This window comes from Narcine bancroftii, chromosome 8 (genome assembly GCF_036971445.1).
Source record: "Narcine bancroftii isolate sNarBan1 chromosome 8, sNarBan1.hap1, whole genome shotgun sequence".
NCBI lineage: Eukaryota > Metazoa > Chordata > Chondrichthyes > Torpediniformes > Narcinidae > Narcine > Narcine bancroftii.
The window spans coordinates 168195293-168213604 of record NC_091476.1 but is presented as its reverse complement, the minus strand read 5'-3'; the positions used below and the strand labels follow the sequence as shown (position 1 = coordinate 168213604).

The window sequence follows — 18312 nt, the reverse complement described above, 5'->3', positions numbered from 1 at the left end:
AGGGATCAAAGTTTCCCTGGCAAGGTTGGGTAGATTGTTGATGCGTCTACCAACAGGCGGAACGATGGGGAAGTTAATGGATGTTTGGATGGGATGTATTTAGGGATTAGTTGGGACGATGGATCTATGGAATCTTGAATTGATCATTATTCTGATGCAAATTCTTGTCAAAAGAATCTATTTTCTTCCCTTACTCCTCTTAGATGTGAGATTCATTTGACACATACCCATCCTTCATGAGATCCCACCAAATGTTTTCTTCCTGAGATCTGAAGAACACAATTTACTTTGGAAATTTAAAAAAAAAAGCCCAGAAGGTTATACTTTTCCCTGAAATGATCTTTGAAGAAAAAAAAATCTTGCATGTATTTACTTCAGTTGCTGCCTTGATTTTCGTCAGAGCTGATAGGTTGGGAAATCTGCTTGCAACACTGATCCTTCACAACGACATTAGCATGAGCACTTCCCCCTGTAGAAGACTCTCAGAATACTACAGCTGGCGATGTGAGAGACAGTCGTGAATGCTTTCTTCGAGACAAGAAGCAAGTAGTTTGGGGGAAAAGAAATGAGCAGAATGGGGATCATTTTGCCTGCCTGTTCATCCAGTTGTAAAAGTAAGTGTGGTAGATCCGATCCAAAGAAAGTAAAGAACAAAACGTAAGCTCGCAATACATTAGAGAGGTGGACGAGAAACAGCCTGATCATGTCGGGAATAATAATTGGCACAAATCATAATTTCTCATAAAGGTACATCCCCATTTTCTACGTGTTCCTCTTATGTCAATGGCTAAATCAATGTGTTCTTTATCTTCCCAGCTTTCCCATCTGAGTCACTCTAAATTGTGTTTCATTTCTATTATTCTAATGCAGTCATTTCATAAAGTGGTTATAAATATGAATGAAGGAAAAAGGTGTGAGCAATTGTTTTAAATCAGTTTGACACAAACTTTGATGAACTATCATTTTTGTTGAAGGAGCCATTTGAAGACCCAAGCAGGAGTTATTGATTTGAGAGGTAGACATCTAACTTAAAACAAGAACGGTTAATTTTTTTGATGAACTTATCCTCATTTCCAACAGGGAATATTTGTTAAAAGCTCAGTTTTGATTAGGTGCAGTAAGAGAACTTAATCAGAAAATCGAATAATTTACCATCTGAAAGACTTGATTGGTCATCAATGATGTGTTGTCTTGTTGCCTCTGTCAGTGAGGATGAATCATTTTCTCTGCGCTTTCATTCGTATTCATTTTTGCAGGTAGCTGAACAAATTGATTCCTGCCACCTTCTTGTTGTGATCCATCATTCATCAGCTTTAGATGCATTCCACTCAATACCAATGGCAGAGTGGGTGGGGGGGGTGGGGTGCGGAGGAAGAGGGCAGTGAAACAATGCAAATATAATATCTACCATCAAAAACATGAGGGCATAGGTTTGAGGTGAGATAAAGGGGTTCTAAAAGGAAACTGAGGGATAATTTTTTCACAGAGTTGTTAATATCTGGAACGCTCTGGTGAAATCAGATGCAATGACTATTATTTAGGAGGTATTTAGGTATAGTTATTAGATACAGTCCTAATGTGATCAAATAGGATTGATACAGATGTTCAAAGAGATTGCCAAGGACACAGTAGGCTGATGGGACCATTTCTGTGCTGTATTACTTTGTGACTCAGTAATCTTCAAGCTTTCATTCCTGATATTATATATCTGAAATAAAAACTAAAGGCAAACCAAAATGTTGAGCTAGCTTCTAACATTACACAAAGCTTGTCCAAATATTTTATTGAAATTTTCTGTTCAGTTCCAATGAAAAGCAGCAGAGAAACTTTATCATTTAGTATGTGCAATAAACTCCATAGGTTATATATAAAGTTTATCTATATTCTTTGGTAGTTCGCACAACAATTTAAAATTCAGTTAACTTAGAAAAAGTTTGTCAGGCATACGAGAGGAATTCTATCTAGCAAATTTTGCTAACAGAGATTACAGACCAGAATTTAGTGCGACCTTTGAGCCTGTCATCAACCTATTTGGTGGACTTTATCTGTGGATTGGTTGAGATTACTTCAAGATCACAACTGTTCCCTAATTATCCTTGAGCGCTTCAACTGGAGCAAGAGCAATATGTCATCAAATTGGTGGGGTGACCGGAACAACATAAACACAAGCAGTAGCTGAAGGTATCTTTGACAATCAGCTGAATGATATCACTGAAGTTTAAAGAAAACAATTGCCGATATTGGCAATTTAAATAAAAACAGAAAATGCTGGAAATAATCAGCAGGTCATGAAACATCACTGAAAAGAAACACTTTACAGTTCGATGAAGTGTCTTAGACCTGAAATATCAACTCTGTTTCTCTTTCCACAATTGCTTCTAACCTGTGGAGTGTTTCCAGCATTTCCTATTTACATTATTTAGGTCATGAGCCCTGGCTTTCCTCGTTGGGAAAGCCATTAAAAATACTTTGAATGTTTCTGAAATTGGGAGCTAAGCCATTGGAAAATCATCTTTGTTCAAGCTTTGTTCATTACCACAACATAATGAAATTGTTTGGTTAAAAAAAAATACTGTTGGAGAGGAGAGTTTGGTGTACCTTACAGCATCGTTCTGTAAGTTGCTTTGGTTCCAAAGAATTAGTTCTGTGTATACAACTAAAGTGTGATTTAATTGAGGCGTTAGTATAATATTGGCATCTTAATGGGAAAAAGAATGAAAGAACAAGTGTTCTTTGTCAGTTTTCATTTTAAAGTGCAACTTTTACTTCAAACTTATCCATTTGGTGAGGAATTTGCCATTTATTTAGAATAAGGCACAATACCTTCATGGTCTCGCTATTTCTTTTCTGCAATATGCACCTGAAATTCTTACTTTCGGATTCCAGCAGTAAAATTTAATTTAAAATATTACCAGGTTAAAACTAGTCTGAAAAAGAGATTCAATTGTTTTTATTTCCATGTTTTCAAGGTGAACATGGATCATTCCTGCAGTGAGAAGCAATTGATTTGTGGCTGAGGGTTATGGTTTGAGTTGTGTGCCAGAGACAGTCTGTGAATTGTGGTCATTTGTGAGGGAAATGACTTGTCCTCAGAGCATCTATCATTGTTCTGAGATTAATAGGTCTTTACAATGCAGTGTTTTACAGTGCCCACCATTAAGTGGTCTGCCCTGCCCACTTGGTTTAACACAAGGCATTGATCTTCTGATCCAACATTCCAACCCAATGCATAATCCCAATTGCAGTTCCTCATCTCTTTCTTGCATTTTCTCAAGGCATAGAAAGTAGCCACATATTTAAACCAACAACGAAGGTTCTTCATAATGTCAAGCACCAGTTCCAGGAAGTATCCTAACTATTGTTTATTTTTCCCCTAACATTGCTGGCAGCGCTTTCCACCTTGAAAAGGAAAGCAGTCAGGTATATATAATCATTTCTTAAGAGGAGACGGTCATTAGGCAACAATTATTGTCCATAGATTGATATTACCTCTTACATGAGCATTCATTTCTGATCCATTTCCACCTATCTCCGAGCTTGATTCATTTCAACTGGCAAACATAAAGTCTGTTCAGTTAGACCTAAGGCTTTTAGAGTCAGATGCAAGTGCAGTTTGTACAGGGAGTTTCAATGGTTTAAGATTCCTTTATTGGCACATAATAATACAAAAAAAAATGTGCATTATATCTTTCAACTTTTGCCTGAGGTAAGGCAAACAAAGTCACCGTGACCACCTCTAACAATAGGAAAAGAGACTCAATGGCAGAAGCAACAGCCATCTCCCATATCCAATGGGATGCATTTAATTTTTAAAATCTATATGACCCTATCTTAACCATATTTTATGTTAGTGGATTAAATGAAATACAAGATTTTATTTCTCCAAATCAGAGAACATTGGAGCCGATGCATTTTCCTCACCCTATTTAGTTTTGAATGCATTCCCTTTGATTGGGACGCAAAGAATATATCCACATCAAGCTTGTAATGTACCACCAGGTTCCTCCCCATTTAAAACACAGATTTAGTGCTGCCGGAGAGGTGGTGCGCTGGCCAAGTTATCTGTTGGAACAGGTCCCTGCAGTAAATCAGACCTACAGCTATAAACTGTTAGTAATAACATTTTTTCGTGCGTGAGGGGGTGTGCTTGTCTTTCCACACATGAAGTTTTGGTTTTATTTGCCATCTTGCAACATTTGATTTATTTTCATATAAAACCACTAAATGTTTTCTGTCTGGTGCACCAGATGAACTCTTTGCAAAAATATGGGCTAATTAAGGTCCCTTCTAATGGAAAGAATTGTTGGAATGCTGCCCTTAAGTGATTTACAGCAGTAGGATCCATTATTGAGCAATGTAATAAATTAACATTTAATAGTGAGATATTTGGTGTGCAGTGCAGATTTTGGAATATCCGTCCATCTTGGGTGATCCCTATCGTCATTTTCGGTCAATATCATCCATGTGTACAGTAAGGAAACTATTTATTGACGAAGATTGTGTAGGCAAGTTGTATAAAGAGAATTCACCATATTTCAATGGGGTGGATTGATCAGACTATTTTTGCCACAGTGTTACAGTTCCAAAACAGATTTTTTTGCAAAGATGTTGCACTTCAAATTAAAGTGTCTCAAGCCATTTCACTGTTTGTAATTATATTCACTATTTAAATAATATAAACAATTTCAGCATTTCCATGCCATTAACACCAACACGATGAAATATTTTTTTTAAATGTTGTGATTGTGGAACGCACCATAACAAGATAAAACATGTGCAACTGCCATAAGCCTTCAGCCTGTTTTTCTACAGCATTAATATGGCAAGGTTCCAGCTTATAAGAATATGTATTCTGTTGAAAGCCACACTACTTTAGGTTCAGTAAGCTGATCAAATAGGTAACAAGGTGGGAAATATAAACAGAAAGGAATCTCTAAATCAAGTTAATTTAGGTATCAAATTTTGTTTAATCAGTTCAACTCGAAAGAAACACGGCTGAGCACTTTCAGTAATATATTTTTTGCCAAGGCGTTCATAATAGTTTTAAAAAAAGCCATACTTGTCAAAACCCTCGCCGTTATTCAGGCTCTGAAACTTACTCTTCATTCCCAGTGTAACGTAGAGTGAGACATGCAAAAATTTAATCCCCTTTCAGAGTTGATCTCCCTCCTGTGATTTGGATTTGCAGTACCTCAGCTTGGTCTCAGTAGACTTGTTGTTGGCTAAGCTGTGGATCTTGCTCCTTTGAGGGGCACCCTTTGTGCATGCATAGATCGACGATTTTGTGATTAAAATAATTCAACTCCATGCAGCACCTCAGCAGCGATTTAAAATGAGAATGTCACATGGCAAACATTCTGCAGTTAACCTGTGGCAGACCCAGCAGCAATTCTTAAATCAGACATCACCTCAGGTTTTAAATTTACGGGAGCCTTTCTAATTAAGAAGGCCACATCCCTTTTAAGTTGGTAAACCAATAGAACATTAGATTTTAATGTAATCCTAACCCAGAGTCTATGCTTCCTTTATGTTAACCTGAACATCTGGCAATTGCAAGTGCAAGGTTAATCACATAAACTTTTATCAAGACATCCTGCTTTTCCACAGGATTTGTCATTTTAGTAATTCACCTGGAAATTTGGCAGAGGGGCCAAATTACATTTACATTTCTGTAAAGAATAATCTGTGAGATGCCAGAGAAGAACGGAGTGGCAGAGATGCAGCGGGGAAACAGGCTCTTCAGCTCCCCAAGTTCATGCAAGCCTTTGATTAACCCATTTAATCTCATGATTAATTCTTCCCAATTCTTATTGAAAATTTATGGTGGCTAATAAACCAAACAATGCGCCTGCCTTTGGAATGTGTGAGAAAATTGGACCACCCAGGGGAAACCCAAGGGGTCATAGGGAGATTGGTCCAACTGCCGAGGTCTGAATTGCACATCGGTGATCAATTAGGGTCTCTGGAGCTGGGAGGCGATGGGTAAACTAGCTGCGCTTCTACGCTCTCCTCTGTGTTCCATGCCTGAGCACAACCCGGATTTCTGCACTGGCTTATTGCGATGAGAAAGGCCGATTATGGTGAACATGGGATGTATACGGATCATCACTTAGCACAGTCTAAGCCCACTATCACTTGCACTGAACTAAAGATTAGATCCATACCAAGTCTCACGGCAGACTCATTTATTCAAATGGAGTTACTGAATTGGACTGAAAAGTCAAGCAAAATTTTTTAATCACATATTAGTTTGTGTGATTATAGAAAACATGTTTGGTTTTGCATGATTTAGTTATTAGTTTTTAATTCATTTTGCTGTTATTATTTTTAAATTTGGAGCTGATGTAATTTTCAGTGATGTTTCCCAGTGGTGGAATGTCAACAGTGAGCCCATCAGGTAGAGCTATGCCTCAGGATGCTGATCACGGCCTAGTATGTTTCAAGGGATAAGCGGGCCAGATGTCTTCAACTCCCAGGGCTGCAGCGGTCAGGTTTAGATGAAGTGGTGATGTGGTCCAGATTGCACAGAATCTAGTTCATGACGGATGTTTCGCTGGATACACACTAAACTTCATGACAAAAATTAGAACTTTCACTATTTTGTTGTAAGTAAAGCACCTTTCATGTAATATCGGAATTGCTATCAAGTACCCTTCTTGAAGTAAAAATATTTGAATAGAATCCCACCCCATCAGACAATAATCCTTTTAAGAGATTTTTAACCTATATTTTCTTTCTTTCTTTCTTCATTCCATCTTTCACCTCCACTCTGTATTTGCTTTCCAGGCATAAATTTATATTTAATTAAATATTTGAACTTGCATTTTCTGGTTGGCATCTGGATGCCTGATATTTAATGGTACAATTATCAGCAGATGGGTGTGGGTTCTTCTGGGGTTACAAGTTTATGTCTTCTTTTTTTAGATGAATGTGGCCAACCAGTATTTAGGGGGAGGCAGCTCTTATTTCTGCAGCTGTCTTCACCCCCTTTAGCAGCTGGGTTTCCCCAGAGAATCCAGGATTTATTGCAAGGTTACGATGATGACTGATGAGTTCACCTCCTGCACACAGATCGTTTGCACATACCTGTCCTTCGATTTATTAAAGGAGCCAATTCCAAGCCAGAATGGATGTGTCTTTGAGATTATTGACATTTTTTTTTCAGCAAAACTGCTTTGACAGTTAAAATTCTATCTAAGAATTGGGCAGCACAGCTAGTAAACCCACTGTGTCATAACGCCAGAGACTTGGGTTCAATAATCATCTCCGCTGCTGACTGTCGAGTTTGCACATTCTCCCAATGACATGGTGGGTTTGCTCTGGTACTTTAATTTCCTTCCGTATCCCAAATACATGTTACCTGGTCACTGCAAAATGCCCTTAAATGTGTAGGTGAGTGGTAGAATCTGGGGGGGGATTGATGAAAAGGAAGGAAAAATAAAATGGGATTAATATTGGATTAGAGTGAATAAAAGGCTGATGGTTACCATGGACTTGGTGAGCTAACGGGCCTGTTTCCTTGCTATACCTGTTCATGATCCTACTCATCCCATCCGAGTGGCTGAAGAGAAACTCACATCATACGAGCACATCAAACTATACTGGGCAAGAATTAATCATAAATTGTTGCATAAAAGCTCACATACAGTCTAGAGGAAGAATTGCTCTTGGGTAAACATTTATATTTTAGATAAGAGTAATTTCTTCAACGTCCCAGATAAAATTGGCCACAGAGGTAAGGAAATTTGATTGAAAAGACATTGTGAATTTGGCAAGCTATTTTTACCAGAAAATAAACGATTTATAAAGGGGCTCACACTTGCATGTGTCACAGCAAAGTTTACCAGTAACTACAAATTTTAAGCTAATGCCCATTAAGGGTAAGTAAATTAAATTGTGTATCTGTGATCAATAAAATCTTCAAGCTCTCAGTGTCTGCTTTGCTTGAACAAGCACATGAAATGCTTATGCCAGAACATTCCTTACTGATCCCTGTTAGGTTTGTCCTATTGGTACCAGGACATTTCCTTTCAGTTTACACACTCTAAGCCCTCAAAGAAAGCTACAATAATTCAGTTTTGACAAATAAGATAAGATTCACATTCATTTTAATGATGCCATAAAGTTGAGAACAATTTCTCTTCGGAGCTACTCATTGACCTTCTGTACCTTTTGAGGAAATTCCACAGTCTCTTTAAACAAACCATTTTTGAAAAACTGCTGGATATTCATTTTGAACAGGTACTTTTGGAATCGAAGCCAATGTTCTTTTAGTGCTTCGGAATGTAAGGCAACATCTTAGGGGTAAAATAAATAAATCAGGAATGTTTCAGACACACACAGAGAGAGAGAGAGAGAGGGAGAGAGTACTTGTCAGGTTTTACAAAAAAAATCTAATTAGTTTTGAAATGATAATGCAGTTCAATCAAATACAACTTCCATACAAACTTACAGTAATGATACCAGACTATTGAACTATCAACCTTTAATCTTATACTTGACAGTATTCACTAGCTCGAAATATTATATGTTTAATTCATTTAAAATCAGAATGTCATCATTTGAACAACAGCAAATATCACCAAAAAAAATTAAACTGAACCAAATTGTTTCAATGATGTTTTTCCTTACTATGTGATAGATACTGATTTTCTTTTTATTTGTAAAACAGGGGAAGGGCATCGTCATTGAGAGTGATGTTTCTTTGATACAAAATATTGGGCAAGGTAGATCGCTGGTATGAAAATAAACCTGCTTTGCCCCTAATCACCAATTTGACCCTAAATCTCAAAGAAAATATTTGAAGTTAACCTGAGATTATATTAGGCTGAGAAGGGGGGAGGCCATTTTCAAGGGTTACAATCCTTCAGATATTAAGTTGGGACAGATGAAGAGATGCATCATAAGAATGTTGTACAAATCTAATGGAATTTCTCGGAGAGCTTGTAGACAAACAGGTGTGGCAGGTTCTCAAAATAACACACACTAATTCATTTTTAGTTCCAGAGAAAGATTTTTAATTAACTTAACTGTAATAAAGATCTGTGAAGTGTAACCATGCTATCCTCACAAAACATTCAGTATGAAGAAGATATATATATATCTATATTTTTTTTTATTAAGGAATGTCACTGGCAGGGCCAGATTACATTTGCCATCCTTAAGTGCCCTTTTAGAACTGCTGCAATCCTACTGTTGAAGGGACTCCATGTTGATGGTTTAACAAGATAAATTAAGCAGGTCCTCTTCAGCCCTCTCATTACAGATGGTAGGCATGGAATTCCAGAATCTAACTCCAGAGGACTAATAAGGACTGTTGCTGTCTCTCCAAGTCAGGATAGCATGCATCTTGGAGAAGAACAGACAGGTCATGGATTTGGGATGACCTGTCAGTGCAGCCTGGGCAAGTAGCCTGCAGTTAGTAGATAAGTAAGCAGGTTTAGGATGGATCATGGTGTGTCAATTAAGCAGTTGGTTCTACCTTGAATAGGTAATGAGCCCTTTTGAGAGTTTGGAATTGTGTGTAGAAATGGACAACATTCCATCATAGTCGAGCATTGTGTCATGTAAATGGCAGAAAGGTGAGGGTGGATCACTGATAAATACCTCGACTAAGTATTGGCACACATTAAAACAAGTTTATTCTTAACTTTGTAATAATAAATATATTACAGGATAATAAGAATGGACTTCCCAATTCTATTACTCAGTGCTTTGGACAACCTGTCATTGATTCTGCTAGATGGGATTCAATTCCCCTTCACAATCATATTTTTACATTTAGAAGCAAGTTCTTCAATCATTCATTAAAATAAAACTTACTTAATGATAGCTTGCTTCTGGGAGAAGTCCAGGGAACATATGCAGTACCATTTACTCATTATAACAAACCCAAGAATACAGGATTCTGCATTGTGGAATCAGCATCAAATTTTAGACAAGAAATATAACCAATGACTTCATGGGTAAATGAATTCTTGCTCAACAGTTGCGCAGTCATTTTAGCTATCTTGGTCACACCAAGCACCTGACTTTGGAATTGGAGGTTTGAAATCAGCAAAAAAATGTAGGGTAATGGGAGACGGGTGTGATTACAGTAGGGTGGCCATTCCAAAGGAGGACATGATCATATTACTATATATATGTGTGTGCAAGTGTGTGTGTGTGTGTGTGTGTGTGTGTGTGTGTGTGTGTGTGTGTGTGTGTGTGTATATTAACATATAAACGCACAAAGTATGTTTGCATTCGTTGTTTTTGCAATGCCATTTAATTTAAATAGCATTTCAAATAAAACAAATGCACACACTTATACATATATAGCAATCTATGGTAATCTATGACCATATCCTCCTTAGGAATGGGCACCCTAGATTACAGGCTAGGCTTAATTAAATATTTCAACTTTATAAAAGGCTTATTTTGTGAATTTGTATTTAGTGTCAAAGAAATTCCACTAAATAAAGTTGATCTCGTCAGTAAAAATAAGTAGGTGGGAGTGATTATTGATTACACTTAATCAATGGACTCATCTAGTTAATATTGATATTTAACCTCAAACATGCTTCACAGTGACATTACCTAAGTCAGCAATGTGGTTTTTACATGTATGAATCGATCCTAATGTACCGTATATTTTGAGTCGTGAAACCCAAAAAAAATCTTTCAAAAAAATGGGGGTTAACGTATGCTGGATATACTTTTGAGACCTTAAATTGAGCTCAAAATCCAATCCACGCTGATCTGGTGTAGAAGTCGGCCCAGATTTGGCATTTAAGTCAACCCTTGAATCATTTAAAAAAAAACTGATTTTGACAGCTTTTCATTGAGATTTTTATTGAAAACCACAGCATAATTAGAACCCTTCAAAGCCGCTATCATTTTCTGAAAACAGCACAACATTTAGAACCCTTCAAAATCACTCTTGCTATCATCATCTGAGGTAAAGATGCCGTCAGGCACATTGTTCAAACAGTCCTGGGTCGCAGTCTGTATCTGATGAGGCAGTTTCAGGTCTGTCGTCAGAGTCTCAGAATAAAAAATCTTCCATGCAACCAATTGCACAGGAGGTACCGCACATTTTAAACTATTTTATCACAGTCTTTACTTTAACTTTGTCCAATGCTTTGAGCTAGAAGTTACACAGCACATCAAATGATGCATCACGCATTGCCCCACCTTTTGTAAATAACTTTTCGGCACTTGTCATCCATGTATTACATTCCTATACATATAGTCTTTGAATGGCTTGTTCAAGCAGACATCAAGAGGTTGCAATATAGACATCAAACCACCTGGGAAAACTGCCATGTAAGAATTATGTAGTGTTAATCTACTTTTAGTGTTCTCAGTTAAGTGGCTACGAAACATATTCCAGATCAGCAAACTCCGTTCTTTGCATAAACCACCTGCAGGGAATTTCATTTTCAGCTTACTTTTGTATTTTAAGATTACAATGGGTCTTAACTACATCTCATCAGCCATTTGCGATAACACCGCAGTAAACCTGGTCCTTTCATGGCCCATATTTCTGGTTTTAAAACCTTTCCATTCCACTGTTCTCATGCCTATCATGTTAAAATTCATGGGGGTTTTGTTCACGTTTCCGATATTTGCCAAGCAAACTGGTGTTTCTGCTGGTTACGTATAATAAACTGATGAAAACTTATAATCTTATGATCAAGATCTTCTGGCAGTTTCTCTGTAATTTTTGCTTTTTGGCATAATAGCATATATTTCTTGTTTATGAGCCGACTGTAGCCTCAAAATCTTTACTGAGGTCTGGGTGCGACTTGGTCCACTGCAGTGCAAATGTTCTTATTTTATTTCGGGTGACTGTAGCAATCTCGCCTCTGTTCACGTACCCATTCTGCAACATGATTTTTCGACTCTGGCCAACAAGTGATTCCTTTTCTTTTGCCTTTTTTTGTATTTTTCTTAACGTCTCTTCATTCTTCCTCCAATCTCTTAGCAACTTCTCATATACATCAAATTTTCTTGGAGCAGTCCAGTTGTTGTTTTTTTTTGGTCATATCTATCATTTTCAATTTAAAACTTACTCTATATTTCTGTCGCAAGTTGCTTTGTGTTGATAGACCCTCTATGATACCAATCACCCCCTGCAAACACCCAGCAGATCAATCCATGTGATCTTGGGGGGGGGGGGTCGATATATACACCAGTCAGCAGCTGAAATTAGGGGTCGACTTATATGCCAAAATATACGATATTTTAAGCTTCAACATTAACACATACCATGTGCGTAAACCACTAGCAAAAAATTATATTTTTTTAGTGCATTGCACCATTTGAACTGCTTTTCTCTTACCATAAACAAATTTTGTTAGAACCTGGAACGAGGCCATTTCACACCATTACATCTGTACTGTTTCACAAATTAGTCCTATTTTCCACTAATTCTCCCCACATTCCCAACAATGCCTCTTAGATTTGAAGATAAGTCTACACCAGTAATATGGCCTAACCTCCCTTTATGAAGTGAGAAAGAGACACCCCTTCTCCCTCGGTCTTCTTTCCTCCAGCTCTCCACCTACTTCCCTCTCCATTCACAGTGCTATTCTCTCCTCCATCACCTCAGCTTGTATCTCTTCTGCCCTTCCACCCATATCCATAGCTGACATCTTGCCTCTGCTCGTTCCTCTGCCCCTCCCCCAGCCATTTTATTCAGCCACCTGCCTGCCTTGGTGAGCTGCTCAGGCCCAAAACATTGGTTAAGTACCTTTATTTTTTTTCTGAATAAAGAACGCTGCATGGCTTGCTGAGTTTGTTCAGCATTTTTGGGTAAACGAACAGAATTGTGATGAACTGCCGCACATTGATTTATCTGGCTCCTCCCCGCACTGTGACTGTACCCATGCCTCCCCTCTCTTGACCCTGTATAAAGGCTGCAACACTATAATCCCTCCCCAGAAAGCCCGAATCACAGCACAGGATGACTTTCAAGTTTATTGTAAATAAAAGCCTATTGTTCTATAACACCAGCTTTTTGAATCATTGATAGCGCATCAGTCATCCCACTTCTTAAATGGGAATTATATATTTGCTAGCCCTCTGGCACCCTAATCATTCCTCCTAAATTATTAAATACACAATGTTGCTTTTAAAAGTGCATTGGGGCAGACTTGGTGCAATTTAACTCCTATTTATGTAAATCTGCTCCATGGTCCTGGAGAAACACTCTCTTTACTGAGCATTGCATTTTGAATCATTGATAGCGCATCAGTCATCCCACTTCTTAAATGGGAATTATATATTTGCTAGCCCTCTGGCACCCTAATCATTCCTCCTAAATTATTAAATACACAATGTTGCTTTGAAAAGTGCATTGGGGCAGACTTGGTGCAATTTAACTCCTATTTATGTAAATCTGCTCCATGGTCCTGGAGAAACACTCTCTTTACTGAGCATTGCATTTTGAATCATTGATAGCGCATCAGTCATCCCACTTCTTAAATGGGAATTATATATTTGCTAGCCCTCTGGCACCCTAATCATTCCTCCTAAATTATTAAATACACAATGTTGCTTTGAAAAGTGCATTGGGGCAGACTTGGTGCAATTTAACTCCTATTTATGTAAATCTGCTCCATGGTCCTGGAGAAACACTATCTTTACTGAGCATTGCATTTGTAGTTATGGCATGAACAACAAATAAAGGGGTTTGACTTGAAAGAGTGGCTTTATCTTCCTTGAGATTAACACTGAATATATCCATTCCTTCCATTAAATTGACTTTTTTTAAAACAAAATTATATTGTTCAATATCACATCTGCCTGTCTGTCTCTCTGATATAATAAGGTAATGATTAATCTTTCTGCCACAACCTAATTTTTACCCGTGGTATTGTTCTACCCGTCCTTTGATTGCCCTTCTTTTTTTTATCATCCCAGCTTCATTTTCTTAGCATGCCTGTAAAATCATTATATATTTTACTTATTCGTTTCATGTTCTTTGCCATTTTATTATCAGGGCCTGAATTTGCTTTTTTTCTGCTTCTTTCATTATCCCTTCACATTTCCTCCTGCCACACAATACACGGCTTCTCACAAAATTAACATGAACCTCTTTCCTTACTTCCATTCATTCTCTTCTGTCATTATGCATTCACGGACCCGTATGAATATTTATTTCCTTCCTTTGAGAGGAATGTACTTTTTGGCCCGGGACTCAGCGTGGCAGACATTTACTCTTAGAACATGGTACTACTTGCTCTTGTTGCGGTAAATCAATTGCAAATGACACATGCAGTTTATGCACTCGATAAGCAAACTCAATTTAAATAATCCTGACAAAGTGCAGAATTGCATCAAGATAATAATGCACCTTCTGTTTCAAGTACCTTTGTCGTATATGTATCACATAGATACCACACTTTCATTCATTACTGTGTTAATAACCCTGATTAAATGTGATAGTTGGCTAAAATTGCTAATCTTAAACACCCAGTCGTTCATAAAAGTTGAAGGCAGTATAGTACTGTAGTAATAGAGCAAGTGGAGTCCGACAGTAATAGAGCAAGCATTTAGCACAGGGTCCTTGAAAGTGCGGGGCCCATCGATATGCTACTTTTGCTACTACGTTAATCCGGTACTGGATGCAGGCTAAACAAAGGATGATCTTTATTGCCCACACAAGGAAATAGCACAGGGAAGACACAAAATAACACTTGGTTGTTTAAGCAATGCAAGCAGTGGCATTGAATACAGCGATCTCTGACACCAGAGATACTCTCTCTCTCTCTCACACATGTGCAGTAATAATCAGTAAGTAACACACTCTTACTCTACAGGGATTTCAACATGTACTCCCAGTTCCCTGTTCCAATGGGGTGCTGCTCAATACGAAGTATTACCACATAATAATACCAGTGTAGTGCACACCTTATCAATGACTCCTCCAGCGACCTGGTGTAGTCAGGACCAAGGAGCAAAAAAAATGAGCTGCTGCCCATGGTGGGCTTTTAAAGTGCAGTAACTGGGGAGTTGCATCCCCAGGATTGTGCAGCTCTCACCTTGGCCCCTGTGTGCTTCTGGATTCACATTTCTCAGTAGCGCCTACATTTCCTCCTGGAATAGAGGCAGATCAGTCCCCACCCTAACCTTCCTCCTCCCAGTGGCTGCATTTTGTCTCCCATTGAACTGCTTCTTCTTGTCCTATTTTTTCTCCTCCAAGGTTTCCCTTCCACTTTAGAAGTTTTATCCAAGACCATCTTCTCTTTCTAGCCTATCCACTTCATTCCCAGCACTGGAAAAGTGCTACCTTATCCTCGTTTTCGTCTCTTCCCAAGACTCAGAGCTCTGTATTCTCATGCAGAGAAACTGATATTCATTTATACTTCTTGCAGTAAATAATCGATATACTTTATGTGATGAGGTGAAATTGGGGATTTAGTAAATGCTTTATGGAAGTTTCTCCTGCCAATCCATGGATGAGCCTTCATCTTCCTATGAATTGAATTCTTCATCTTATTCTAGCTCCCACTTTGTACTCTCTGCCCTCTGATACTTATACACTGTAAAAATTAAGATTAATGCTCATTCTTCAGACTAGGTCTATCACAGCTTTCTAAACTCAACACTGAGTTTCACAGTTTCAGTTAACACTCCTGCTGCTTCCACTCCCATACTTCTGGACTCATTGTTGGTTTCTGTTTTTGCCTTCCACCAGTGCACACTTTTAATTAGTCTTATATTCCATGGTGCTACTGACTTTCCTTTCATTCTGTCATCCCCCCCCCCCCCCCCCCAATCCCTGTGTTGGAACTCCTTCTATTTCTGGTGAAGGCTTCTTGATTTAAAGCATTAAACCTGCTTCTCCCTTCAGAGCAACTGTAGATTCTGCTCAGTGTTCCTCACATTTGTTTTTCAGATTGATAACCCCTATGGTATTCAGCTTTAGTGATTTTGCCTGCAATTTCACCCCAGGCAGTAATGCCACATGTGCTGTACAGTAAGTAGCAGCTGTGGATTCGATCGCATTCAATTACAGTTCGTATAATTCACTAGGAATTTTTTTTGGAAAAAGAGTTTGTTCTCGAAATTATAACACTTATTTTTGGCACTAAAGCTTATTTGTAGGTTCACTTTGATAATTTTGGTGAAAATCACTCAAAGATCAAATTATTCAAATCTGACATTAAGAAAATGCTGTTGTTTTTCTCTGTAAATGTTGCATTTAATGCTGACTTTCCTTCAACTTCTGAGCTTAACTCACGACCCATCTCTAAGGAGGTTGGTGGGTCCTCCTCAACAAGGAGCGAGGGGTAGGGGGGGGTGGTGGTGCGGGGGGAGGTGGGGGGGGGGGACCTTTTTGCAAATCAATACTGATGGTGTGTCTTTCCGTGACAGGACGTGGAAAAGGGCGAAAAGACAAGCAGAAACAGGGGAAGAAAGGCAAACCACGGAACAAGGAAGGTGGTAACAGGCAAAGCAAGAAGGACAGCAAGTCCGGGAATAAGAAAAAGAAAGGACAGCAGGGGAAGACTGTTCCTGCAACGACCCCTGGCACCAGTCAATAACCCTTACTTCAACACAGACACTTTAATGCTGATGCGTATTAGTCAGCTTTCTGACCTGAAGCGTTGCTGCAGAGAGAAATAAATACAAGGCTCTTGCTTCCCTAACTGTCTCCGAAAAGAAGTGACATTATTGTTTAGAGAACGACAACGTTGCAACCCCACTGCACTTGGCTTCAGTGTATATCTGAAAATGGAATGAAATGGGAATTAAATACTTCAGTGGATGCAATCTTTCACAGGACTGTGTTAGGAACCTCCAACAAAGCAAAGACTGAATATGGTAGCCCTGCTGCAAAATGAATTGAGATGACTGTTCTGGGGAGGAAAGAAATGACTTTGACTTAATAGCTCTAGAAATGTGCAAATATTTTTGCACTGATTTTTGAGCAGTTGGTCACTGCATTGAATGAAAGATGTAAACCTAATTTCCTGTCAGAATGTTAGAATGATGCATCATTAAATTGCTTTAAAATATATTTCAAATTAAAATGAGGCAATAAAAACATATAACAATTTGAAATTGACTAATTATCTTAATACTTACGATAAAATATTTTGTGTTTTCTGTAGTGCTGAGCTTTCATGAGCTTGTGGTATGACCTTTCTATCTTAATTTAAGATTCCCTCCACTGGTAACCTGCATGGTCTGGTCTTAATATAAAGCTGTCAATATACAAACAATTGACAAAGAACACTATTCTGAGACAAATCTTAAACTGACCATCAACGATTTCATTGCCAATCGTTAGTCTCATAAACCTCTCAAACAAATCTCAAAAGACCGAAGTCAAAAGAATGCAAACTTCTGGGTGCTGTAGGGCTGGGAGAAACACACTGATGGAGAATGGTTCAGGTAGAGAAAGATTCAAATGCAAAGAAAACTTTAAAATCAAGATAACCTTTAATCTGAAGGCAATTCAAAACAACAAACATGATTAACCAGACTTGGTGTGAGAGACAACAAAGCAGCAACATGAGTCATTGCCTCATATCATCAGAAAATCGGATTCAAGCCTGACCACAAGGCCCATTTATGTTGAGTTTGTACCCCTAACAGGGTTTCCATCCCTGTTAGGGTTTAGGTGCTCCAACTTCTTCAAAGGTGTGCAGGCTTGTAGGTTAGTTGGTCACTGTAATTTGTTCCTGGCAGATGAGCTGTAGAATTAAGGTGTGAAGTTTATAAGAATGAGGGAGAATGAAAGAATTGGAGCTTTGTAGTATGAGTATGAATGGGTGATTTCCCATAAAGACTCAATGGGCAGAATGGCCTATTTCTCACATTGTACATCCAAGACAAACATTGTTTAGAGGATCTCATGTTTATGTACAATACAAATATTTGATGACTGACTGGGTGTACATTGGAATAGGTGTAGGAGATGGCTGGAAAAGTGACTGAGCAACAGGTGAAGTGTAGAAGAAGTCAGAACCAAGCAAAGCTGTGAAGACAGAAATGCCATTCTTCAGTAGAATTGAACCCATGATGTATTCCTTTCTACTTTTCCCCAGTCTTCGTGATGGGGCAGGAATTGGTCTGTGATGGATCTGATGTCTGGGTAGACTAGATGTCATCACGAGGCTGGGAAAATAATGTTGCCTTTTTCGATGATGTTACTGAGGGGTAGAGTGAGGGTAAAACATTAGAGTAGCCAAGAATGTAATCTAGCTGACATCAGCGGGCAAGAAAACGTTGCAGATGATTGACTCGCTACAACAGGAGATTTAATAATGGAATCAAATGCTGAGGTCACACCCAGAGGAATGAGCCAAGAAAATT

At 38.4% G+C, this 18312-nt stretch overlaps 1 protein-coding gene across 1 annotated transcript in view; it reads left to right on the top strand.

Moving 5' to 3' along the window:
- rspo1 (R-spondin 1) overlaps window positions 1-17026 on the top strand; it is a 158416-nt gene extending 141390 nt beyond the window's left edge. Inside the window, exon 6 of the mRNA XM_069896151.1 lies at window positions 16366-17026. Coding sequence (XP_069752252.1) covers window positions 16366-16535 — 170 coding nt within the window. The 3' untranslated portion in view covers window positions 16536-17026. The remainder of the gene's footprint in view (window positions 1-16365) is intronic.
- Window positions 17027-18312: the final 1286 nt, after the last annotated feature.